This window comes from Antechinus flavipes, chromosome 2, assembly GCF_016432865.1.
Source record: "Antechinus flavipes isolate AdamAnt ecotype Samford, QLD, Australia chromosome 2, AdamAnt_v2, whole genome shotgun sequence".
In the NCBI taxonomy this organism is placed as follows: domain Eukaryota; kingdom Metazoa; phylum Chordata; class Mammalia; order Dasyuromorphia; family Dasyuridae; genus Antechinus; species Antechinus flavipes.
Window position 1 is genome coordinate 347318311 of NC_067399.1, and position 27839 is coordinate 347346149.

The window sequence follows — 27839 nt, forward strand, 5'->3', positions numbered from 1 at the left end:
CTCACGCCCAACCTGATTCTTAATAGATTACTTCTCAATTCAATGATCTGGTAAGTGATAATAAAATTTTGGAGACTATCCCTCAACTTGGAGACTACTCCCTGGCTCTACCCTTGGGCCATAGAATTAATATGCTAGTGATAGACTCCCTAGCCTTATCCTTGAGCCATAGAATTAGCATATCTATGGTAGAAGCTGGATAAATATCTCTCCTTGCTTCTGTTTCTTTACTGAATTCCTTACAATTTAGTCTGTTTTGTAATGGCATTACTATTACTTTCAATAAAATTTGTTTCTTGACTAGGTGATGGGTTTAACCCAAACTTTTGGGGTCCCTCTTTCCCCACTTAGATTGTGGCACTTTTTTCAAAAGATATAACAGCAGATCTTCAAATGCAGAAAGCTCCTTCCAAAGTCACCTCTTCTTGTATTGCTAATTTGTTTTTAGGATTTGGCCAGTTTGTGTTTGGTTTTTCAATTTTTGTTTTTCTTGGCCCCTAGAATTATGGTATCAATTTCATTCAAATTGACTAAAGAACTTTAAAGTGTTTGGCCCTTTACAGTGACTCACCCTTTCTTGTTTTATCTGGTTGTTTAGAAGAGAGGAGTCAGAATGCTGGCTATCATCATTCTCATTATCATTATCACATCATCAACCCTTTTATTTTAAGGAAAAATTTTAAGGAAATCCAAAGATTAAGTGAATTAACGATCTACATCATTTTCAAGTATAATGCTGTTAAGATTGACCAGTATAAAGGAACATATGTAAATATGGAAGGAATAATATGAAATAATGCAGAGTGAAAAAAATGAGAAAAGGGCAGATTAAACTGATTTTAAAAGAAAAATATGCAAATTTTTTCATTTTTATTTTGTAATTTTACTTTCCCAGAAAGAAACTGTCCACCAGACCAAATCCATAGTTGTTTTATAATGTAGTCTTAGAGAGTTGCCTGAGGCACAAAGGGGTTAAATGACTTTGCTTAGGATCACAAGGCCAGGAATTAGCTAGCGTGAATAGATTTTTCCCAACTCCAAGACCAGCTTGTTATGCAGTACACAATGCTGCCTCAGTTCATGAATATATTGGCCAAGATGGCAGAAAGGACACACACTTCATTCTAAGCTCCCCTTCTACCCTCACTACTGATTACCAAATTCAGCCTCTGAAATAGTGCTTGACTGATAGAATCCACAAATATTGGAAGTACAACAAATTACCAGCGGAAGATAATCTGGCAGATCACCAGAAAAGGTTTGTCTTGATAGGGCAACAGGAGGCCAACACAGGTAGGGAGGCAGAATACAGAGGCTAGCCCATGCTGAGCAGACAAAGGCTGGATGCAGTCTCCAAAGATGGAGAATTTGTAGGGAAGACTCTACCACAGGTTGATTGCAAAGCAGTAAATCATCAGAGAAGTTACACAAATGTCAAAGATAGAGTGTACCCCAAAACCTCAGAGTTTAACAGGACCTAGTCACACCCACCCAACACCAGAAGTGACTCAGCACGGATCACCGCACAGCTGCACAGCTGCATTCCACAGCACAGGGCCTTTGCCCAGGACAATCACACTTGGGGAGGGCAGAGAGGGGAGCGGGGGGGGGGGGGGGGGGAGGGGAAGGAGAAGGAGGTGTTTCCCTGGAGCAGTCACACTTCTGCACAGCGGGACTCCCCCCAAGGCAGTGGCACTTCCACCATGGGGCCCTGCCCAGGGCATTTGCACTCTGCAGCTCCTCTGCTCTTTGCAGTCCATTCACAGGACAGCTACTGTCCATATATCCCTGTTCTGTAGAGGAAGCTGGTAGCCTTCTTGCCCTGAAGGCAGACCTCAAGAGCTTTTTAAAAAATGAGTAAAAAAGCAAAGGGAGCTTTAACTATAGATAGCTTCTATACAGAAAGAGAACAGGTTTCCAACCCTGAGGAGATTAATAGCAGTCTCCAGACAAAACGCCAAAGGGAAATATAGGCTGGTCCCCTTCACACAAGGCTCTTTTAGAAGAAATTATAAACGATCTTAAAAGAGAGCTAGAAGAAAAATGGGGAAAGGAAAGAGAAGCTTTGCAAGAGAGTATGGAAAAGGCATATAACTCATTAAAAGAAAAATTTGGTAAAGTGGAAAAAGAAAACAACTTCCTGAAATGTGAATTGGAAAAGATAAAGAACTCCCAGGAAAGTAGGATATGTGAATTGGAAAAAGAAAATAACTCAGTTAAAAAAAAAAAATAGCGAAATGGAAAAAAATTCCATAAAGCAAAACAACTCATTTAAAAACTCAATTGGACATGTACAAAAAGTTTTTAAAAAGCTAATGAAAAAAATAACATTGAAAATCAGAACTGAACAAAAGAAATGAATGCTTCTTTGAAACATGAAGAATCAATCAAGCAAAACCAAAAAAATGGAAAAAATAGAAAAAATGTTAAATATAACATTAATAAATTAATAAAATTAAAAACATTAATAAATACATGCATAAATAAATAAATAATAATGATAAAACATAAATTTAAAAATAATAAATAAACAACAGACCTGGAAAATAGATCTAGGAGAGATAATCTGAGGATTATTGGACGTCTTGAAAATTATGACAAAAAAAAGAGTCTAGACAATATTTTACAGGAAATCATCAAAGAGAACTGCCCAGATGTAATAGAATCAAAAGGTAAAATAGCTTTTGAAAGAATTCGTCAAACACCTTCTGAAAGAGACCCAAAAATAAAAACTCCAAGGAATATTGTAGCTAGATTTCACAACTATCAGATTAAAGAAAAAATATTACAAGCAGCTATTAAAAAAAAATTCAAATCCCGAGGAGCTACAATAAGGATCACTCAGGATCTAGCTGCTTCCATATTAAAAGTTCTGGAATCTGATATTCTGAAAGCAAAAGAATTTGGAATGCAGCCAAGAATAAACTATCCAGCTAAGCTGAGCATTTTCTTCCAGGGAAGAAGTTGGACATTCAATGAAACAGGTCAATTCCATTTTATTCCTAATGAAAAAACCAGAGCTAAACAAAAAATTTGATCTCCAAATATAGGACTCAAGAGAAGCATAAAAGATAAAAAGAACTCTTGACAATTGTATTTCTGTTATGGGCATACATAAAAAGCGTGTGTATAATTTTATTTACTGTTATAATACTCCCCAAAAAAGAGAATTAGAAGTGGAAAGAGGATAATATCAGAAAAAGGGAAAAGGGGAGATAAAAAGAGGGAAATTCTATCCACCCCATCATATCTGAGGGAATTAAGGAAGGGGGAGGAACATTGTGTGAATCTTACATTCATCAGATTTGACACAAAGAGAAAATATTAGACATATTTGGTTTACAGAGAAACTTCTCTCACGTCATTAAAAAGTGGGAGAGGAAAAGGGAAAAGGAAAAAAGTAATAAGGGAAAGGTATAAGAAAGGGGAAGGGACTCAAAGGGGGTGGGAGGGATTCTAAAGAGGGAGAGCTATGTGAGACAAGTGGGGCCCATAAGTTTAATACTAGGGAGGAGGGTGAGGGGGGAAAGAAAAAGAAAAGCATAATCTGGGGATAATAAGATGGCAGGAAATACAGAATTATTAGTTTTAACCATAAATATGAATGGGATGAACCCTCCCATAAAGCGGAGGCAGATAGCAGAGTGGATCAAAAGCCAGAATCCTACAATATGTTGTTTACAAGGAAACACATTTAAAGCAGGATGATATATACAGAGTAAAGATAAAAGGCTGGAACAGAATCTATTAGGTTTCAGGTGAAGTCAAAAAAGCAGGGGTAGCCATCTTTATCTCAAATCAAGTAAAAGCAAAAAATTGATCTAATTAAAAGAGATAAAGAAGGAAACTATATTTTGCTAAAAGGTAGTGTAGACAATGAAGCAATATCAATACTAAATATATTTGCATCAAGTAGTATAGCATCTAAATTTCTAAAGGAGAAGTTAAGAGAGTTGCAAGAAGAAATAGACAGCCAAATTAAAATAGTGAGAGATCTCAACTTTGCATTCTCAGAATTAGATAAATCAAACCACAAAACAAATAAGAAGTTAAAGAGGTAAATAGAATATTTAATAAGTTAGGTATGATAGATCTTTGGAGAAAACTGAATGGAGACAGAAAGGAGTACACTTTCTTTTTGGTAGTTCATGGAACCTCTACAAAAATTGACCACATATTAGGACATAAAGACCTCAAAATTAAAGGATACCCTCACAAAAACTACATTCAACAAAAAGCTAGGGATAAATAGACCAAAAAATAATTAGAAACTAAGTAATCTCATCCTAAAAAATGATTGGGTGAATCGACACAGTAATTTAACCCAAGAGAATGACAACAATGAGACAACATACCAAAATTTGTGGGATGCAAACCAAGCGGTAAGAAGGGGAAATTTTATATCTTTGAGGCTTACTTGAATAAAATACAGAAAGAGAAGATCAATGAATTGGGCTTAAGACTTAAAAAGCTAGAAAAAGAGCAAATTAAAAACCCCCAATCAAATACTAAACTTGAAATTATAAAATGAAAAGGAGAAATTAATAAAATTGAAAGTTAAAAAAAAAACTATTGAATTAATAAATAAAACTAAGAGTTGATTTTATGAAAAAACCAACAAAATAGTACATGAATATATTAAGATAAATGGACCCCCAACATTTTTTGAGAGAACATAAAGGAAGTAACATAAATTGTTAACAGATTTTTATCTGTTATTATTTGTTTAACTACTTGAATATAAATAGCTTTTAAATTTACTTGATTAGTTTGTTGATCAAGTTCATAAAAGATTTTTAAAAGAAAATTATAGTATGTTGGTATGAGTCATGGAATGCTATAGCCTCTGAAGAATTAGAAATATAAACATAATCCAGAAGGTAATGGAGAAGTACAGAGGTATGAGTAGCAACAAGATAACAAATACAGATATGCCTTCTGACTTTTTTAACTTTAACATCATGCTCTCCAGAAATGTCCCTAGAGCCTCAATTGAAAGGGGACCCAAGTGGGCCAATCTTTATAAAACTTCAACACTTGGTCCTTTCTAGATCCCTCCACTTCCCCCCCCACTCTGTACTCTCTTTCTCTTACATACATACACACACACACACACACACACACACACACGCACACACGTTCTAGAACTTGTTGTTTTGCCTGCATTTGTAAGCATTTTATAAGTATTTCTTGCCTTGTCTTGCCTTGCCCACAAGTAAGGAATTATGAAGGAAAACTACAGCAAAGGATAGCATCAAAGAAATGTATGAACAATTAAAAAAAAAGATAACATAGTCACATAATAGGAGTGAAGGTAATCAATAAACAATATGGGTGTTTCTTTATACCACCTAGAGAAATTGAATACAACTCCTGGCACATTGTGTGGATCCCCTCTGGCAAATTCATTGGGGGACTTAGAGGAGAAATTGTGTTAAAAAAAACTTCACACAAGTGTTAGTTGAATGAGCATTTTTGCTTTAAGTTTAATGTCTCCAGATTTTTAATCTGAATTTGATCTTCATTGGAGCATTTGCCAGCTTTTTGCAAGAATCAGCAATTTAGTGAGTCCGTGTTTTATATAAGCAATAGATCACAGAATACTTGAAATTCTGTGCCACAATTTGTAAAAGAAATGTTGCATTTTTTCTGCATGTTAAAAAATGTTAATAGCTTTCATTTTTACAGTATTTTAATTTTCAAATATATCCTTCGCATTTCCATTCTCAGAAAGACATAAAGAATAAATAAAGAATATTTCCTAAGAATAAAAAAGAAAGAAGGAAAAAGAAGCAATTAAACAAAACCAACTAAAAAACTTACTCAACTCAACAACCAAATTTGATAGTATATGCAATGTTACAAATCTACAATCTACTTCCATAATGGAGGAAATGCATTTTTTTTCAATTCTTATTTGATTTTCTTTCTTTTCATTATTGTCATATATATGGTTTTTCCAGGTTTTGCATATTTCACCCAATATCAGATCAATTAGGTCTTCTCATGATTCTTTGTATTCTTTATATTCATTGTTTATTAAGGCATAATAATAAACCATTAATATTCCATAACATTTCTGTACCATAATTTGTTTAAATATTCCATGCTTGATGAGCACCTATGATGTGATACTACAGAAAGTATTGTTATAAATAGTTTAGTCCGTATAGGACTGAAGCAGGAGGGAACAGTTTCCTTTACTAAGTTGTGGTCTCTTTAAGAAACTATATTTCCTTTTGATCTGTGATCCCTTTCAGATTCTCAGCCCCTCCTGGGGAAGGCATATCCTCCCCAAACAAGTTGTCTTTCCAGAATGCCAGATTCAATTAGAAATCCTGGTCAAAAAGCACACCTTTGAAATGTTGTTAATTCCAATAGGAAAACTGATAAGAATCTAAACCCGGGAACCTTGGCTGTCCCAGCCCCTACCTGGTCTGACTGTCCCAGCTCCCACTAGGATACCCAATATAACAGCCTCCCTCAACCAAGGTCTTTGCAGATGGACTAAGCAATTTGCCAGGACCATTCTGCCCATTGAGAAAGTATTCTCAGTGCCAAAACTCCATTTCCCACTAGAAACAGATTTCTATCTAATAATAAACTTTCATTTTGCAACTGATAATTCAGGAATGAGTGAATTTTTTCACTCTAAACCTGCAGCCAATTTTAAGGGGATTCTTAACAACTCTCTTATTGCTACTAACCTCTTGATCACCAGGAATTGAGACCATTCAAACCACATCAGAATCTTTCTGAATTTAACTTCCCAAATACTACTTCTATATAATTGCATCTACAATTTTAAAATAAGGTGGCTAATATACTATTAATAGTAGTATTTGGGAAATATGTAACTGATGAGGGCTGAGGGTACCAAAGAAGAGGTTAGGCAGGAATAGGTGAAGTTCAGCTGTCCAAGGCTCAAGTTCCAGCAAAGAAATTTCGCTAAACCCAAGGCTATGGTAGTAAAAATATATATATATGTGTGTGTGTGTGTGTGTATGTGTGTGTGTGTGTGTGTGTATGTATATGTATGTATGTATTGTTAAAGAAACACCAAAAGGGATTCTCTTAGAGGGCATATCATTCTCAAGAGAGAAGTGATCAGCAAAGAGTCATTTTCTGAAGACCCATTTTATGCACGAGTCTAAGAGAAGTCTCCATTGGAAGGGAAATCTTGCCAGGGGTTGTGACTTCCTCCAAGAAAGCTTATCTTGCTCCAGAGGATGCAAGACCATTTGGGTTTATAGATCAAAGGAGACATTTTGTTGGTGATTTTACATAATTTTACAGGGCTGACTCAGATCAAGCACAGTTTTACTCTCATCATCTCTCCCCTCAAGCAGTAAGAACAAATTCTTTTGGGAAAAGGGTAGAAGGTCTCAGGTCTTCTATAACTACTTCCTGCTGAAAATGGTCGTAGAGCTTCCCCTAATAGGGAGTTGTGCTTGAAGGAGAGAAACAAGATCTGAAAACAGCAGCTGCAGCATCCAGTGGATGTTGAGTTTGCTCATCAGTTGTCTCATGATCCCCAGGTTGCAGGAGAAGTTGGAAGTTTGCAGCTGGAAGTTTAGAAGAAACAAATCTCACAAGCAATCTGAAAATGCAGGGGCCAAATAAAGGAGTTCAAAGGTGCTCAGTTTAATTATCTCCCCGGGGGCAATTCTGACTTTGGGTAGTCCCAATGGTAGATTCTTTATCCAGTCCTCTCAAGTCTCTAGACATAGTTTAGTAAGGAGTCTCTTAAATGTGTGATTCATTTTCTCCACCTTCCTAGAGGCTTGAGGACACCAGGCAGAGTGGAGATGATAAGAAATGTTAAGTGCTTTGGCTACCCCTTGGGTTACCTGAGAAATGAAGATAGGCCCGTTATTGCTCCGTAAAGTGCTGGGCAAGCCAAAATGCAGTATGATCTCTTTCAGCAAGCACTTAGATATTCCTTTAGCCTTCTCAGTCCTGGAAGGAAAAGCTTCTACTTAGTGAATGTGTCAACAAACACCAGAAGCAACTTGAAACCTCTACAAGGGGACATATGCTTGAAGTCTAGTTGCCAATCCTCACCAGGGTACGTGCCTCTCCTCTGAACTGTCTTCAGGAGAGGTGGGGGGTTAACAGCTCCCTCGGGATTCACCTGAGCACAAATTGGGTAGACCCGGCAGACCTGTCTGATGGTTTCTTCCAGCTTGTGGCCAGTGAAATGCATCTCACCAGGGAATGGAGAGCATTTCTCCCCAGGTGCACACCTGATGGAGACCAGAGATTAGTTTCCACTGACTTACCTTTGGGATTAAGAGGTGGTCTGAGGGCATTTGAAACCAACCAGAGGGAGAAAGGGTGAACCCCCTTTCCTCTGCAAGAGCCTTTTCCTGTGGGCTATAGGAAGGAACAAAAGACTCAGGCAGCTGGGTAATCAAAGGTGCCATAGTCAATGGTGAAAGGGCAGCAGCTTTAGCAGCTGAATCTACCAGCCTGTTCCCTTTAGCTTGAAGTAAATCTCTCTTCTGGTGCTCTTTACAGAATATGACCGAGACCTCTCTAGGTTCATGGACAGCTTGCAATAGATGCAGAATTTCTCCCGCATGTTTAATGGAAGAGTTTTTCCGCTGTCAACAAGCCTCTTTCTTTCCAAATAGCTCTATGAACATGTAAAATGTGGAAAGCATATTTGGAGTCAGTGTAGATGTTGACTCTCATCCCCTTCCCCAGTTTTAAACTGGGTTAGGACTATGAGCTCAGCTTTCTGAGTAGAAGTCCCAGGAGATAATGGCTTAGCCTCAAGGGTGTTATGAAGAGACATCACTGAATAACCTGCTTTTCTCTCCCCATTCTCAAGAAAGCTATATCTATCTGTGAACTACTCCCCATCTGGGTTCTCAAGGGGGGTGTCCCTTAAGTCAGATCTGCTGGAGTAGACAGAATCATAACTTCCTCGCAATTGTGGACAATCTCTTCTGATTAAGAGACATCAAGGAGAAGAGTGGCAGGATTTAAAGTGTGATTGAGTAGGAGAGTCATGTCAGGGATATCTAGCAGAAGGAATTGGTACCTAGTAAGCCTCCCACTCTAGAGCCACTGGTGCCCTTTGGCTTCTAGAATACTTTGGACTCTGTGGAGGATTAAAATCTCTAATGGCTGATCCAAGGTCAGTTTGGAGGCTTCCTCAGTTAACAGGGCTGTGGCAAGCACTGTTCTGAGACAGGAAGGTCATCCTAAGGAAACTGAATCCAGCTTCTTTGAGAAAAAAGCCACAGGTCTGGAATCAGGTCCTAGAGGCTGAGTAAGGACTCCTAATGCCTGTCCCCGCCTCTCATCTACATACAGAGTGAAAGGTTTCTGTAAGTCAGGGAAGGCCAGGGCAGGGGCAGAGGTCAGTTTGGCTTTCAGGGTTTTTAAAGCCTTGGCCTGATCAGGTCCCCATTCAAGAGGAAGGTTATTAGAACCTTGAATAGAATCATAGAGGGGTTTGGCAATAACCCCAAAATTGGGAATCCAGATCCTGCAGAAGCCAGCCATGCCTAAAAAGATATGCAGCTGCTTCTTTGAGGCAAGGTCTGGGAAGCTTAATATAGCTTATTTCCTCTCCTCAGAGAGTGAGAGGTGGGGGTGAGATTGTGGCCCAAATATTTGACAGACTGGCAGGCTATGTGGGCAGTTGGTAGGAAGACACCCTGTAGCCTCTCTAGGCTAGGAAATTTAGGGTCTTTGTGGCTGCTGTTAGGAACTCCTCCCTGATGGGGCTGCAGAGCAAAATATAACCCACATATTGGATAAGGCTGCTTCCAGGCAGCTCAAGGTCTCTCAAATTTTCAGTTAATGCTTGCCTTAACAGGTATGGACTATCCCGAAAGCCTTGAGGCAGAACAGTCCAGGTTAACTGGTAGGGGAATTCCCCTGGCTTAGCCCATTCAAATACAAAGAGAAACCTTATGCAGAGGTATGCAGAAAAAGGCATCTTTAAGATGCTGGATAGAAAACCATCATGTATTCCCAGGAATAATTGGAAAATGGCATCTATGAGGAAATATACTAAGATCCCAAAGCTTAATGAGAGCTGGGGTGGCATGCTTAGCTCTTCCAGGGATGCCCTGATCCCACACAGAAGAGTCTATGTCCCCCCAGATTTTATAGGGAATGTGGAAGGATCTGGAAAGGAGCACAAAGAGATTATTTGGAGGTTTGAGCAGAGAGAATTGGGCTCCCAGCTTCACCATCAAGTCTCTCCCCATTAATGGGGTGGGACAGGAAGCAATAATTAAAAATGAATGTAGAAACAATAGGTCCCCAAACTGAAAAGGCAGGGGAAGGGTTTTCAAGCACTTATGGTGTCTCCTGTCAATTCCCATCACCTTATGGGGGGAGGGACAAGCAGGACCCAAATGCATGAGCAGAACAGAAAGAGAGGCCCCGTATCAAAGAAAAACAAGATGGACATACCTGCTATGTCCAAAGTGACCCTGGGTTCTGTGGTGGTGATGAGTAAGGGGAGCGATAGCCAAACCCTGGGCCCTCAGTCCAGGTCTTGAGAAGCCCAGAGAGTGAGACTGGAGGCCATGGCCCTCCTCTTCCCTGGGCAGTTGTTCTTCCAGTGTCCTTCCAGTTTGCATCTAGGGCAACGGCCTGGAGGCTGACTTTTCAGAGGGCAATTCCTTGCCCAGTGTCCAGTGCCTTTTACACCTAAAGCACGAGCCTTGGGGTTCCTTGGAAATGGCAGCAGCTAGAATCTAGACCTGCTCTTTGTTCTTTGCTCTGGCCTTCCGATACTCCTCTCAGTCCCTATTATTGAATACCCCAAAGGCAACCAGTAACTGAGTCATGGGAGTCTGGGTTTCTGTCTTATATCTAGGGAAGACTGATTGATAAAATGCATGCCAAAGACAGTGGTCCTCTCTGAAGAAGGGGGGTCCAGATTAGTATATTTCCTCATGGCCCTCTACAAGGCAACCCTGAAAGAAGGCAGGGTTTTCCTTAGCTGCTTGGGTGATCTCTCTAAGCTTATCGTAATTCACCTGCTTTTTAATCCCCGTTTTCATACCCTCAGTGAGGCAAGTTAGGAGATGATTCCTCTTTTCTCTGTCCCTGCTCCCCTCCTGATAATTCCACCCAGGGTCTGAGACAGGCACAGCAATGGCCTCTGCTTGATATAAAGAGGCAGCCATGTCATCCCCAAATTTCTGGGCCAGATCCCAGATCCTCCTTTTCTCCCCTATGGTACATCAAGAGGAGATAATGATATTTATATCTCCCCAGGACAGATAGAATTGGAGGATAATGGCTTTAAGCCCCTCATACTTGTTGGGATCCTCAGAATCTCTGCCCAACTTCTTAATTTGGGAAAGATCCAACATGGAGAAGGACATCTGCACTCTGAGTTCCCCTGTCCTGTCTTTCCCTCCTCCCTCCCCCCCCCCCCCAGTCAGCCACTTTCCTCAAGGAGCAAAGTTTAGAGGAGGTAGCCAAATCAGGGTCCTGAGCAGCAGCTGTAGCTGAATCAGGTTCCTGGGGAGGAGTAAGAGAAGGATAGAGGCTTGGGGCAGGGGGACCTCAGAAGGAGGAAGCACAGCTTCTCTTCTAAGAAGGACTAAGGAGTGAGGTAGTCCCAGAGTCCAACTCTCAGGGAGAGGGGAGTTGGATAGCGTGGGATCCGAGGTTCCCTTTCTGATAAGGGGGCAGGTTTTGGAGGCAATTCAGAAGCGTCCTGCTGAGGGCCTCAGTGGGGGCAGACGCTCCTTGCACCCCCAAAGAAATGGAAAAGAAGGGGTCATTTAGGGAATCAGTATCTATCTCCATTTCCCCCGCAATAAACTTAACTAGCAACATCCTGCAATTTAATCTAAATTGAGGATCCTGAGACAGACCTATGAAGGCCTGAACATGGGCAACTTCGGTCCATCTACCCTGTCTCTTGCAAAATAAGTCCAGTGACTTATATTCTAATAGTAGTGAAATTCATTGAGCCATTAATTGGCCGTTCCTCTTGGTTGTCTAACTTATATTGTGGCCAGACAGTATTGCAAAAATAAGATGAACTTTTTCAATTTTAAATCTCTCAAGCTGAATTTGTCCCCATTTTTATAGCTCTCGTCTGCTCTAGGCATCCCCAGAGAGATAGAAAGATGTGACAAAAGCTCTCCTCAGTAAGAGGGCTATTTGTCACCTTGCAGAAGTTTATCTGTTCAAGCATCCTCAGAGAGACAAATCTGCACAAGTGCAAGGCTCCAGACAGTTCCATGTGTGTGCCCTGGGGAAGTCGAGCTGTCCCCTGCTATAGAAGGGTAGTATGATAGACTTACCTCAGTCGGAAAGACCCTTGTGGATGAAAACCTCATGGAAGGGCTACCAAATGATGAGGGCTGAGGGTATTAAAGAAGAGGTTAGGCAGGAATGGGTAAGGTTCAGCTGTCCAAGGCGGGACTTCGGACAAAGAAATTTCACTAAACCCAAGGCTATGGTAAAAAAAAAAAAAAAAAAAAAAAAAAAAAAAAAGTTTTATTGTTAAAGAAACACCAGAAAAATGGCTTTGAAGTATTGTGGGTGAATATAGCATTTCATTCTCTGCCTGAGCCAGTAAGTTCCCAAGCTTAACTTATCCCAAACGCAACCCAACCCTTCCTCAAATTCCCAGCAGGATCCAGTACAGCATTCTCTGCCCAAATTAATATTGCCAAGTGCCCTTAGAATGTAGGAGCCTAATTAGAGAAATATCAAGTCATTGGAAATGGGGAGTGAAGAGAGAGCATTTAAACAAAACTCAAGGCTGCCCTGAAGGCTGTAGCAAGCACCCAGCACTGAAATAACCCCTGAGCCCAGCCACAGAGAGAAATAACCCCAAGCAGAGGTTCAGAAGTCTTATGATAAAATGCAATCCCAGGATCATAGCAGTTCTAGTCACTTGAAAGAAAGCTCTAGTGTAAACCACTATACTCAGGACTAACCAGGCAAAAAAAAAATTTCTTTTTTAATTGTGTAGCTTAAACCAAGGGTAGACCTCTTCCCCGCCCCTCCCCCCCAAGCAGCTTAATTACCAAAATGGAAGGGGATGCTCACACTCAAATACCATGAGAAAATACCTTGGTTTGAGGAGGACAGCAAACATACAAATCCCTTGGAGGAAAATAAATGTCTTAACCACAGGAATATAATAGAAAAGCTGGAGAGGAATGAAAAGAAAAATTTTAAACCACAGAATAGATGGTAGAAAACCTCAAGAACTTAGGGCCCTAAAATTTAAACTTATTAATCAAAAGAAAACCAAAATGATTTTTAGATTCTTCTTGATCTATTTTCTGAGTCAAAGTTAATGTACTATGGGAAAATCATGATCAGGGAGAGAAAAAAGATTACCGATAGTATAATTTCAAGAAATTATTAAGAAAAATTGTCCAGAATTATTTTTACTTTAAAGTTAGGAAACTAAATGAAAGTAAAATCTTCTGATCACCCAAAATGAAAAAAAAAATTAATTCCAGGAACACCACACCCAAAATCCAGAGTTCCTAGGTTAAAGAAAAAATATTACCAGCACCCCAAAAGAAGGAATCAAAATACCAAGGAGCCTTTCAAAGGATTGTCGAAGATTGTTTACTGTCTGTAAAAGCAAAAAGTCTTTGGAATAGAATATTCCAGAATCCAAAAGAAAAGTTTACAAATAAGTTTTGCCTTTCTGACAAAATTAAATATAATCCTACAGGGAGCAGAAATGGGCCTTTCTTGGAATAAAATATTTTAAAACATTTCAGATGAAAAGGCTAGAACTGAGGAGAATTTTTTTAAATGAAAATGCAGGTGGCAAGAGAAAGACTTGAGAGATAGACATATTTGTTTCATTAGAAAAGACTATATAGTCATTGCTTGATTCCATATTCATAGGGAACTAAAAAAAGTCTTCTGTAATCTTTAGAAGTTATAGAAAATGGTTAAATGATAAATAATAGGTGGTTTTGTTCTGATGCAAAGGTTTTAGGAGAAGAAAAAATGGGAAGAATGCGGGACTATACAGAAGGGAGGAGGATAAAAAGTGCAAAACACTTTTACATAATGGAGATTCATAAAATGAGTGCATAGTCCACAGGAAAGTCTGGAAGAGAAGGAGCAAGCGGCATCTAAAGAACCTCAATTTCATATTAATCCAATAAAGGAAGATTGAACACAGTTTTACACAGGGATTTCATTAAACTCAAAAGGAGAAATGAGGAATGAAGAGGGAGATAGGGGTTTAACAGGAAGGGTAAGATAGGTAAGGATTTAGTCATAACCATAATATGTTAGAGTGAAGAACGTGAAGTAGAAATTAAAAGGAAAGAAAGACTGAAAACCTGTGTTAAGAGGCAGAGTAAGAAGAGAAGAAAAAGCAACAGGGGAAAAACAGATTTTCCCTTAGATCACTTTTTTTTTTCAATCACCTTATTTGTAAACAGGTATGTGGGAACAAAGGAAAAAAAGTACAAGAGGATAGATGGAGGGAAATACACAATAAACAGTCACAACTGAATGAAAATGGGAAAATATCCACTAAAAAGAAAAGGATAATAAAATGGATTAGTAACAGAATTCAGAAATAGATTTCTAGAAAAATACTTGAAACAAGGATATTCATAAAGTTACTATAAGGGGAACAAAGTAAAATCTATTACCTATGCTTTATCTGAACTAAAGAAAAAGCAGTAGTAAGCAATCATAATATCAGTTCAGCCTCTCTTAAATATAGACAGAATAAAAAGATAAACCAGGAAGTTTTATCTTTAAGGGCACCAGAGATAACAAATCATGATTAATATCAAATAAATGCAGCCCATAATATAGCACCTAATAGTTTAATTGGAGATAAATAAATAGTAAAACAATAAAATTGAGTGGCCATTTCAGACTTAGAAAATCTAACTAAAAGTTAAACAAGTAAAAGGATCTGAATATAACTTTAGAAGATAAGAAAGGATAGATACTTGATAATTACATACAAGAAAGGAAATTTACATATCATACGGCAACATAACAAAGTGTTGAAAAACAGTCCTAAGCAAATTGTTTGCTGATCATAATGTCAAAAATATGTTCAATGAAGGAAATTTAAAATAAATAGCAATTAGAGACTAAGCATAATTCAAAAAAAAAAACTGGTAAAGTATCAAGTTACAAAAACAATAGAAAAATTTCAGCAAAGAAAACAATAAAAACATCATACCAAAACTTATTAATTACAACTAATGCTGTTCTGAGGGGAAATTTTCTATCTGTAAATACTTTTATCAATAAAAGGGAGAAAACAAATTAATGAATTAGGCAGCCAACTAAAACTTAATAAAAAATGTTCAGCTAAATAACAAAGTAGAAATTCTGAAAATTCAAAAATATAGGAGCTGTTTTTTAAATTTATTTATTTTATTAATTTAGTTATTTAAAAGTTTAGTATTAATTAGTTATTATTAAATTTAGTAATTTAGTTTAATTTAAAATTTTTAGTAATCTTGTTTTTAAGAGGAAAATCAAATTGTATCACACATCAAAAGGAAGCATCTGAAAAGGAAGTAAAGGAAATTATCAGAAATTACCTTAGGATATGCTAACAAAAATGGTAAGTTGGAGGAAATCAATGAATATTTTTAAAAATGAGAATACCCAGATTAACAAACAAAAATGCTTAGATAATCCAATATCTGTTTCTGGAAGTGGATAATATTTTTTCATCAAAAGTTCTATGGAACTATCTTGAATCATTGTATTGAGAATATCTAAAAAGTCATTCATAGATCATTGTACAATATTGCTGTTACCATATACAATGTTCTCTTGATTCTGCTTACTTCATTTTGTATCAGTTTACATAAGTCCTTTAAGTTCCTTGTTAAATCCTAATAGTTGCTGAATCAAAGATTTTATAGTGTTTTGGGCATTGTTGCAAATTGCTTTCCAGAATGGTTGGATAAGTTCACAATTCTATTAACAATGTACAATCCTAGTGTTTCCCATATCCCCTCCAAGATTTGTAGTTTTCCTCTTCTGTCATATTATACAATTGGTATGAGATAGTGTGCCAGAATCATTTTAATTTGTATTTCTTTTATCAGTAATGATTTAGAGCATTTTTTTCATAACTATAGATAGCTTTGGTTTTATTATCTGAAAAGACATAGGCAGTTTTCTTAGGAAAAAGCAAAAACAACCCTATGAAAGAAATTTTGATATCACCTGTAATTGGAGAAATGCAAATTAAAGCAACTCTTGAGGCTTTATCTCGTGCATATTAGATTGACAAAGATGAAGAAAACAAGGAAAATAACAAATGATGCAGGGACTATGAGAAAACAGATACATTGATGATGGATTTATTCTTTGATTCAATCATTCTGCAAAATAATTTGGAGTTATTATAGATAAATATCCCAAAGAAATAAAAAAAGAATTGCTATGTACAACTATATTTATAATGGCTTTTTTGTTATAACCAAAGTCTGGAGATAAAGGGGATATCTTAATGGCTAATGACTAAATTAGTCTATATTAAATAAAATGTAATATTATTATGCCATGAAAAATAATGAACAGTTTCAGAGGAACTTCAGCTGATGCAAAGTGAGAACTTAGAGAACAATTTATATAAAAAATACATTATAAAAACAATTTTGAGTAACTTTAGAATTTTGATCAATTGCTGTAAAATGCAATGATATAAACAAATCCCAAAATGCTGAAGATAAAATAAATCACTTCCTTATCCTCTGACAAAGAGGTAATGAATTTAAAATCCTGAACAAGATATATATTTCTGAATGTGATCATTGTGAGAATTATTCAGCAGTGTATTGAGGACTTTATTTTTCAGTTTTTTTGTTTTGTTTTGTTTTTAATTTGCTCATTGGTGGGGGAGATGTGGAATGGGGGAGGGATAGATTAATAAAAAAGAAAACCTATGAACTCTAACCAAGACTCAGCTTGGAAAAAATGAACTGTATATAAATGGCATGCTTATTATCCCATGGGATAAAACCATAATTTTATGATAAGTAATTCAAGAATGTGTGTCCAAAAAAAAAGTAAAATAAGAGAAAATAACTAGGGTATGTATACATCTATGTGTTCTTCAGACAAATAATTGTAATCAATAGCGTCTAACAAATAAATTTTAAATCATAGTATCATGCACATTTTTCAGGATGAAAAAATGTCTTAAGATATTGTTCAAATATATTATGTTGATTAGTTTATAAAACTTGAAAAAATTTAAATTATTTTCTAGTGATATTTGGGCACCTATTAAGAAGTTAGAAAAGAATATACAATATGATAAAGTAACTAGCTCTTTTTCCACCTTCTGTTTTCTAGTCAGAGTACTGGTGTTGAATTAATGGGATTGCAAGTAGATTACTGGATTGCTACTCAGCCCATGGAAAAAAAGAAGGACACAGAAAAGAAAGATCCTTCCACTGCCAAAAACACACTGAAATGCACTTTCCGGTCTCTCCAAGTTAGCAGGCTTCCTAGCAGTGGTGAGACAATAGTCACTCCAACAATGTCCATGACTGTTGTAACAAAGGAGAAAAACAAAAAAGGTAAGAAGGGAAACATGAACTTGGGTGCACCTTATACACCCTTTGCAAGACGTGGGTCTGTCTTAAGACATAGGACATTGTTGGAGAGCTCTGCCTACATCCATTCCATTCTATTTTGATTGGCTCTATTCTTCATTTTCCATAAAGATGTTCCCATTATATTATGATCTCTCCTTATATCCCTGTCATAACTCCCCATTCGTCATACTTGGAGAAGTAACCACCCACTTTGCTGAAATCATTAGACTGTGTAAAAGAATGTCTCTCAACTCTCCTCTTCCCCAAAATTCTCAGCATTATCACTCATCTTTTCTGACCCTATTGCCTCAGACTGTCTTCCTTTGACCCTTCTTCCTAATCAACTAACTATTATCTTCTTCTCTCCATTACTGGACTTCTTTTAAAAGGTATCTAAACTCGGTTTCTCCATATTTCCAACTCTTGGTCTCTCCTTTGTAATCTGACTTCTGCTTCCACTGGTGTACCACTCCTCCTCATTGTTAAATCCTAATCTTCATCTTCATCCTTTACAGTTTTTCGCCACAACTCCTTCTGGATACTCTGTGATGTCTTTTTCTCTATCAACTCCTCTGTCTTTTTCATTGGTTTCTTGTCCTCTTCATGACATGTTAGCAGAGAGGATTTTCCAAAAAGATCTCTTGCCTCTCTTTTTTTTTTCTCTCTCCTCTGTCTTCTTTTCTTCTCTTAAGTTCAACAACTACTTAAGTGCCTCTAATGTACTAGGCACTGTACTAAACACTACCAAAAAAGGCTAAAAATAAAAAAGTCCTTCACAAGGAGTTCATAATTTCATTATTTCAACAACCATCTCTCTATAACTGACTTCTCAATCCATATCCCCAAATCCCAACTTCTGTTCTAAGCTCCAGATTCACATTTCTACCAAATCTTTTTTTAACTACTTCAAATTCAGTATGATCACTATACCATAATCTCCTTGAAATGTAAATAGAGCACTAAGTCTGGAGTCAGGAAGACCTTAATTCAAATCCCACCTCAAACATTTAATAGATGTGTGACCCTGGACAAATAACTTAATGATTCCAGTTTTCAGTTTCCTCATCTTTAAAATCAGATTAATAATAGCCTCTGTCTCACAAATTATTGTGAAGATTAAATGAGGTAATATTTATGAAATGCTTACTGTAGTGCCTGACAAATTGACAGGTGTCACATGTATCCATATTAATCTATGTAGGGATGGGGATGGGTGGGTGTATACCATTAGGAATTGTCCTTGTTTTATCTTTGTACCCTCAGCACCTAGCACATAGTAGGTGCTAAATAAATATTACTTGAATGAATGAATGTACCAGACTGAACTCATTATTTTTTCCTCTAATTCATTTTCTCTTGACTTTGTCTCTCATGTTAAAAACCACAATTCTTTTTTACTTTTTTACTTTTCCCTTTTTTTCATCTCTTATATGTTACCTACCTCACATCCTTACTATGAGAGAAGCTTTTTGCAAACCTTACAAAGCTAAGGTTTGCTAAACCCTGTTGATCCTTGGCCTAAAATATCTCTCATATCTGTTCCTCCCTTTGTCATTTTAATATAGACCCTCTTTACCATTTATCTGGGATATTGTGATAGCCTCTTAATAAGTTTTTTTCGTTCCATTTTCTATGGACCATCCTTTATTCCACTACCAAATTTACATTATTTACGTAAATCTAGTCATTGCTTAGAAATTTTCATATAGTCTTTGTGCTCTATAGTCTTTGTCTAAGATTCAAGCCACATCAGGAATACAGATTAATATAGGCCTTTCTCATACTTCTTCCTTCACATATATTACACTGCAGCCAAATTAAACTTCTTGATGTTGCATAAGTGTACCCTGTTCTTTCCTAACCTTATTACTTAATTTATACTGTTCCCTAAGTTTTCCCCTCAATATGTTGCTATTCTTTTCATCACATATTTATTCCTCTTCTAGGAACCCTTCCCTAATTTTCCACAATTGATATTAACCTTTCTTCCGTCATATCATATTTTGTACTAAGTATTGTTTTATATTATAGTTAATTATATGATTTTCCCACATGCCAACTTTTTTTGACTTTTGTATCTGAGCTCACACTTAGCACATTACTCTGATATAGATTTTTAAAATATAAAATTGAAGAATCATTCTTTTCATTTTTTAAATGTATTATTGATTTTTTTTTAATTTCATAGTGCATATCATCTCAAAGAGTCTTCTTAGAAAATTTTCTTGGAAAACAGTTAAGCAAAACCAACTATAAGATAGTAATGAGATATTATATCTTTCTTTGAACAAAATCATCCATTAAATAATAAATGTTGAACTGAGAGGAATTACATCCTGGACCTTTTAGCCCTCCAGAACTGATGGTAGTTTATCAACAATATACAAATCTTTAGGAAAAATGAAGAACCCCCAAAATTTAGGGTGAGTCAGGGAGAGAGCTGAAGCAGGGTAATAGGCAATATATTGTTGCCACAAAAGACTAAGGTGACAGAAAATAATCAAGAGGATTCTTATAAAAGGGGAAGACAAGTAAAAATGTGTAACGGAAATGTTTATCAGTTGGAAGTTTTGGACCACTTTTAGGGCTCTAGAATATTATAATTCTGTCAAGAATTGAAAAATAGGTTAAAAAAAAAAAGAAGGATATTAAGATACTATCAGCTAAAGAAAGCAGTATTGTCATCAAGAATATACTGCAAACCATCTAGGTAGAAAGATGTTGAAATGAAGAGTTCAGAATTAATTTCAAGACATTCATGTCATAACAGCATGTATACGAAATTGATCAGGAAAACATGATCAATCTGATGAGGTTAAAGTGATGAGGGACTTTTGGACTCTTTAGATTTTGATTATATATAAAGAACTTTATGTCTCCTTAATAGGTACCAATATCACCATAAAATGATTAAGCTTAATGCCAGGATAACTTCAGTAGCTTAGGCTATTATGGAACAGAGTCATCTCTTTGTTCCAGATCTATACAGAAGTGTGGAATAAAGACAAATCAAAAACGTGAAGCACACTTAAGTGCCTAGTTGAGCTAAAACCTGACTTTTGCAACACATTCATGCCAAAGTATTTTTGCAATTGCCCCAGAAACATTTACTTTAATCCCAAAAATATCATATGTGATATAGGATATTTGCAGTCAAGTAGTAGGAGTTCATGAATCCTTGCTGTCTTAAGGGGATGAAGAAATAATAGAGTTGCTAAACCAAGGATTGATTATGTGTCCCTGTAGCTGCCGGAACAAAACTTAGACTTTGTCTTCTGCTACAATAATTATTAATATGGTGCAGATCCCACGAGAAGGGGACTCCTTAAATAAGAGGGTTCAAATTTGGGATATATGGGTAGGGTGATGTTGAAAGATTAAAGACCTGGATCCCTGGAGTGCAGGTGAGTCTCAATGGAATGTTGGGTTTAAATGAAATTTAAATCAAAACAATGAATTTTTGTGCCTTTTTTGTTTTGTATTGCCTATGAGGTGAAATGAAAAGTACCTTTTTTCCAATAGTAGGGACTTAGTGTTTCCACAAGAGTTGATTTGTGGCGAATGAAATCTGAACTATGGTCTGAAACTCCACAGGAAAGCCTTGGATGAGAACAAAACAAGTCAAAAAGAATAGTTTATTAAAATCCCCCAGGATTGAATCAAGTCTTTGTAAATTCAGAACTTGTAATTTGGGACCCCAAAATAATGAGAAATTTCAATTATCCTTACTGAATTTCTGAATTTCTTCACCAAAATCAGAATAATTCATAATTTCCTTATTTTTGAGACAACAAGTGTCAAAAAATTCAAAAGAAGGCTAGTTCTATGAACTGAAGTTTTACAAGGTCATCTGTTTAGGAGTATTAGTGAAGGTCACTTAAGAATGAAGTTGTAAAGACATTAAGAAACAATTCAGGAAAAAAGAAAGGAGGGGAGGGTTTTTAAAAAGACCAATGTAAGTATACAAGAAATTAGTCAACCAGGATTTTTTAAAATAGATAAGATAGAAACAAAGGCACATAAACAGAGGATATAAAACAAAATATGACATTTTTTTTTTAAAAATAGTGTTAGAGAAAGCTAAATCTTGGAGTGTACTCAAGCTGTTGGAGAAGAGTAAAAAAAGGGAGGGGAACACCTTTTTAGCTAGGTGCACATAGAGACAGAGTAGATAGAATGATAATAACAAATGACAAAGAAAAGCCAGAATTGTCCCATATTATGTTCTTCTTGATTTTTTGGCCACATAAAATTATCTTTGTCCTAGAAAGAAATGATTAAATGAGTTAAACTTTGATGGTGGGTATCATCAAAAACAAATTATATCAGAATAACCTCTTTTCCTTTGTCAAGGATATTATCTTGATAAATCAAGTGAATATCAAAATTAGGTTTTTAAAAAGAATTTAACCAAGTCTATCCTATTATATTTGTGAGTATTTGGAATTGATAAATAAAAGAGCAGTCATGAAAAGGCTTAATATTAGATTTCTCTGGTGGACTTCTAAAAGGAATCTATCAGTGTTTTAGATTATGTGATTTAGGTTTTTGCTAACAACTTAAATGAAAGCATGTAATAAAATTTTACTTATTGCAAAGTTACAAGGAATAGCCAACACATTAAATGAGAAAATCAGGACCTAAAAGGATCTTCAAAGATTAGGTGTTTGTATTATATCAAATAAAATGAAATTTAATAGTAGCAAATTTATCATGTTCAAATCTTGGTAACATTTTTAGGAACATCATTGAAAAGCTGAAACACATCTACAGGAAGATAACCAAAATGAGGAAATTCCTTGAGTTCATGCCATATAAGAATAGTTTCCAGAAAGTAGAGCTGTTTAGCCTAAAAAAGAAGAGAGTAGTCTTCAAATATTTGAAGTACTGTCTTCCTAAAAGGGATTTAACTTGTTCTTAGTGCTGAGAAACAGAACTAAGAGCAATGAATCAAAAGAAAAAAAATTAGACTTGAGATAAAGAAAAATGTCCTGATATCTAATTATTCAAAAATGGAACAGCCTACCTCAGGAGAGAGGAGGTTTACCTTCTAGAGTTCTAGCAAAGCTTATATGACAGTTTGTTAGAACTATTATAGAAGGATTTTATGTATAAGTGGGATTCTGTGACTTTCTGAACTTATTTTCAATTCAGTCCACATCTTGCTTTCAGAACCACACCAAGCCATACCTTAATATCAAATCCAAAGTCAAGAAATATGCCAAAAAAATGAGGAAACAAACAAACAAATCCTACTACAAAAAAGTATTGTCGTGACAGAGAAACTGAAGGCAAACCTAAAAGAAAACAACTCCAAATATTATGACTACAAATTCACCTAGAATCCTAGAACAGATGAAATTTTTTTTTAATTTTTTTAAAACTTTGAGTTTAAAAAGATTTTGTCAATGAAGTAAGTGCTAGAAGAAAAAATGGGCAGTGGAGGCTCACAGAAGAGCTGTGGGGGAAAAAATTGGAAAGGTAATTAACAGCATGGTCCAAAATCTTACCCAAGTAACAAACGCTTTGAAAACTGGAATAGACAGGAAAGAAGCCAATAACTCCATGAGACAAAAAGAAATATAAAAACAAAGTCAAAAGACTATTTTTTTAAAAAAGAAGAAAATGTAAAGAATAGAAGAAAAAAATGAGAATCATTGGACTACCTAAAATCCATGACGCAAAGAAAAAAAATTAGATAGATGTATAAATACCAAGAAATCGTTAAAAAGAAAAAAAAACTAGCCAGATATCTTAGAACTAGAGGGCAGAATAGAATGAGAAAGAATATACTAGTCACCTACTTTAAAAAAAAAACAAAACTCAAAAACCTTCAGGAACATCCTGGGCAAAACCCATCAAAGAAAAAATATTGCAAATATCCAGAAAGAAAGAATTAAAGTACCAAGAAACCACAGACAACTTAGCAACCTCTACCATAAAGCAGCAGAGACCCTGGAATGTAGTATTTCAGGAAACAAGAAACATAGGCAGTAATAACTGATAGCATATTTGAATATAATTCTACAAGAGAAAAAATAGACCTTTAATAAAATAGGATACTTAAGATTCAATCACAGGAATTAAGAGAAATATAAAAAAAAGAACTAATCAAGGATAAATTGATTCTAATATGGGGATATGAAGTTTATGTTTCCTCTCAATCCTAATCAAGGGTCAAGAGGGAATCTAAAAAAAACCAGTCTGGGAGTGATTCTATTAGATATAGAGAGTGCAGTGGCTAGAAAGTTGATCCTGGAGTCAGGGAGAACTGAGTTCAAACCTGGTCTCAGATACTTATTAGTTGTGTGATGCTGGGCAAATACTCAATTTACCTCAGTTTCCTCAAATGTAAAATTAGAATAACTTACCTCACACAGTTGTTGTGAAGATCAAATGAGATTTTTTTGTGAAGTGCTTTTAGCATAGTGCCTCATACATAGTAGGGATCCTTATAAATTCTTGTTTTCTTTTCCTTTATGTCTTGAAAAGATTGGAAAGGGAGAGGAATAGGTATAATAGGGATTGGGGAGAGGAAAGGAAGATTATGGGGAAATTATTTCCCATAATCTGGGTGTGTAAGTAGACATCTAATACCAACAAGAAGGAGGGAATGAGAATCAGCTGACACTTGAACCAACTTTCATCTGAGCTGGTCAAAAAAGGGAAGAATAGGCATACACACTTGTATAAAAATATAACCCACCCAATAGGGAATTAAGAGAATAGAGGGAAAAGGAAGAAAATGAAATTAGAAGGGTAGATTAAGGGAAGAATTAGTTCTAAGGAAAACTAACAAAAGATGTACAAAAATATTTATAGGTGAAGGACTAAGTTATATAGTCAGACTACTGAGTTAATATACTGGGAACTGGACTATGAAAACAAGGCAAGGAATAGAAGGGAATGGATATAACCAAGGGTATTGCCAGGTTTTGTGATCTTCAGGGTGTAACAAGAAAAGGCAATTCACAGTGCTCACTGAATGGAAACTTCTGGGTTCAATTATATCATCGGGCCAATTCAGGTATTTTATTATATGAGTCTAATTTGCTTCCCACCTTTGTAGTCATAGGCAAGGAGATATAAATTATCTAACAAACTCTTGTTTCTAGTCTAGAGACTTCTAAGCATAGTAGATTCAGATACAGAGAGTTAAAAAAAGGCACAGGGCTGGGAGGAGAAAGTATCAAGCAAAAGAACAAATGTGTCTAGAACATAGACAATTGTTTGAAGAGAAAAACTAGGCCGTCCAAAACAGCTTTTTGCCTGACCATAACAAGAATGAATTGTATTATATAAATACTGAATATAAATTGGCACAATTTCATTTTCTACTCCCAGTTAAATAATTTTGAATATTAGGTGTCATTTTGTTTTTTCAGGCTGCCAACTCTGCATCTTCCATTGCCATGATTTCATTTCTTAATAATGAAAAAGAATGTAACTTTTTTTCTTTTCAAAACCTACCCAGAGTCTCTTATGTACAGATTTGAACATCAGAATTTAAATATTTAATTGATGTACAAGATAAAATTTGCTTTTTTTCCCCCCTAGTAATGTTTTTGCCTAAGAAAACAAAGGACAAGGAAATTGAGTCTAAGAGTCAATGTATTGAAGGAATTAGTAGGTTGATTTGTACTGCAAAGCATCAGCAGAACATGCTACGGGGTAAGTGCTGAATTATTTTCTAAAAAAACTTGCACAAACTCCTGTGTTTCTAATCTAGAATATTCTTAAATTCCTAATGTATTTTTCAATTGTAAGTTTTTTGTTTTTTTTGGGGGGGGGAGGTGTTTGGCTGAGGCAATTGGGATTAAGTGATTTACCCAGGGTCACACAGCTAGGAAGTGTTAAAGTGTCAGAGGACAGATTTGAACTCAGGTCCTCCTGACTTCAGGGTTGGTGCTCTATCCACTACACCAACTAGCTGCCCCTAATTGTAAGCATTCTTACTATCCTTGTATCTTCCTTCTGAAAAATCCTAGCAAAATCAGTTAACTTGGGATTATTTTAAATGCTCCCAGAATGATAACAGTACTTAATATAATCCTGGGTGTACACTTGAGCTGGAAAATTAACACAATGTCTTTCTTTAAAAAAAAAAAAAAAAATTGTCTTCTCATTTTTTAACCTATATTATATACCCCTCAGACTCCTTCATTGATGGCTAACCTGGAATAACAGATAATGAAAAATAATTGGAACACTTAAAAAAAAATCTTATTATTACAAAGTTAGAATGATATGGGCCAGGCATATAAACATTAGAAGTTTATCAGATGGAAGTGGATCTCTTCGATAAAGAGAGCTAATTCAGTTTCAATTGATCAAAGATGGGCAGAAGCAGCTACACCCAAAGAAAGAACAATGGGAGATGAATATAAACTGCTTGCATTTTTGTTTTTCTTTCTGGATTATTTATACCTTCTGAATTCAATTCTCCCTGTGCAACAAGAAAACTGTTCGGTTCTGCACACATATATTGTATCCAGGATATACTGTAACCTATTCAACATGTAAAGGATTGCTTGCCATCTGGGAGAGGGGATGGAGGGAGGGAGGGGAAAAACCGGAATAGAAGTGAATGCAAGGGATAATGTTGTAAAAAATTACCCTGGCATGAGTTCTATCAATAAAAAGTTATTTAAAAAAAAAAAAGTTTATCAGAGCAGAGAATTTGGTTTGACTTATGCTTTGGAAAACCTGAATTCTTGTTTCTTTCTTTATCTAGTTCTCATTGATGGAGTAGAATGGAATGACGTCAAGTTCTTTCAATTGGCAGCACAGTGGTCTTCCCATGTCAAGCATTTCCCTATATACATCTTTGGACACTCTAAATTCAATTTCTAGATTCCTGAAAGGTGAACAAGCAAGGAATAAGTGAGGGATGATCATTCTCACTGGAACTATCAAGTGTTACCTGTTTGCTGACTGAAAGTCCATTTTGCTTTCTAACCTGCAGATGATTGACTGCTTTGCTGGAATGTTTTCTGAATTACTTTTTTTTTTATTAATATTTCAGTTTACCACAAGGGACATGCCCTTAAAAACACAAAGAAAGAACAGTCTTAAATATGAATGTACTTATAAGCTAGAAATTAATTGGAACAACTCCCAAGTTGGAGAGCAAAGTAACTGCACTGCTTATTAATGTTGAACATATTTGAAGAAAGATCTTGGGGAAAGAGAATAAGGACAAAACTAAAATTTGGGAATCTCATTTAGGATTTTTTTTTGTTTGGTGGGGAAAGGAAAACACTGAAGAAAAGAAAAAAAGATATGCAACTTGAGGTTTCCAAATGGTACTTTTCTACCCAGAACTTCTGAAACAGGAAATATTTTCTTGCTCTCCACCATCTTTTTCATAGAGAATATGAGATCTGAAGATTTCTCAAGTAGCAATAGTATAAAAGGGTAAGTCACTTGCATCAAGTTAACGATTCCATCTGGCGTGCTCAAACGGGGACTATTCAGCTCACTACATCTCAAAGCGGGTGGAAGGTAGAAGAGAAGGAAGCTCCCAGATAAGTCATTGAGGAAGAATTGCCCAGGGTGATTCACAGTCAAGATGGAATCTGATTTAGTGCTCCTACCTGGAAAAAATCCTAAGGGCAAGAGACTCAAGGACAATGCCACTCCAAATTCAAACCACCCGTGTTCTTCCTGTTTCCAGGAAACTGCTGCCAGTGCTTGGTGGTCAGCAGGCTTGCTGCTATCCTTTAGAGTTTTTCACCAACTCATTCTTTTCAATAAAACCTCCAGCCTCATAAACATATTTTTAGTAGCAGATTTTTTAAAAAATACTTTTAAACATGTATACTTTAATTTACTTATTCCTCCCAAAAAATGGGGGAATGTTTTTGTTCTTATGTCTCAGCATTACTTTGGTGACTAGTAACTGAGCCAGGTGTGATCTCTAGATCATTCTGCTGCATCCCCATTGTTGGAATAGAACCAGCTAAATTAACATCCAAATGCTGCAAACAGCCTCAAATACTACTTTCTTTAAATCTCACCAGTCATGCAACTTTTCCTATAGACTTCACCTCCTATGTTTTGTTGAAAAACACCATTATTATCTTGTGACTTTTGTTAGCTAAACAACCTAAAATGGATCGTATACACTACCTAAAATGGATCTATTCACCTCTAGAAAAGTGTTTTGCTAAATTGTTTTCTCTCTGTTTCTCACTCTTAGCACCCCAATTCATTTAGTCTCAGGCTACTGTACTAGATATAGAATAATGGGGATAAAGTTTATTATAGCCAAGA

At 36.1% G+C, this 27839-nt stretch overlaps 1 protein-coding gene across 7 annotated transcripts in view; it reads left to right on the plus strand.

Moving 5' to 3' along the window:
• Nucleotides 1-27342, plus strand: part of PACS2 (phosphofurin acidic cluster sorting protein 2) — a 424977-nt gene extending 397635 nt beyond the window's left edge. For 6 of the 7 annotated variants that reach the window (XM_051977991.1, XM_051977987.1, XM_051977988.1 and 3 more), the window contains 3 exons: nucleotides 17320-17546; nucleotides 25122-25235; nucleotides 26299-27342. In XM_051977991.1, the coding sequence (XP_051833951.1) occupies nucleotides 17320-17546; nucleotides 25122-25235; nucleotides 26299-26417 (460 nt within the window). In that variant the 3' untranslated portion in view covers nucleotides 26418-27342. Of the gene's footprint in view, nucleotides 1-17319; nucleotides 17547-25121; nucleotides 25236-26298 lie in introns of those variants that run through there. The other variant, XM_051977990.1, reaches the window with a different exon arrangement.
• The last annotated feature ends 497 nt before the right edge of the window (nucleotides 27343-27839 follow it).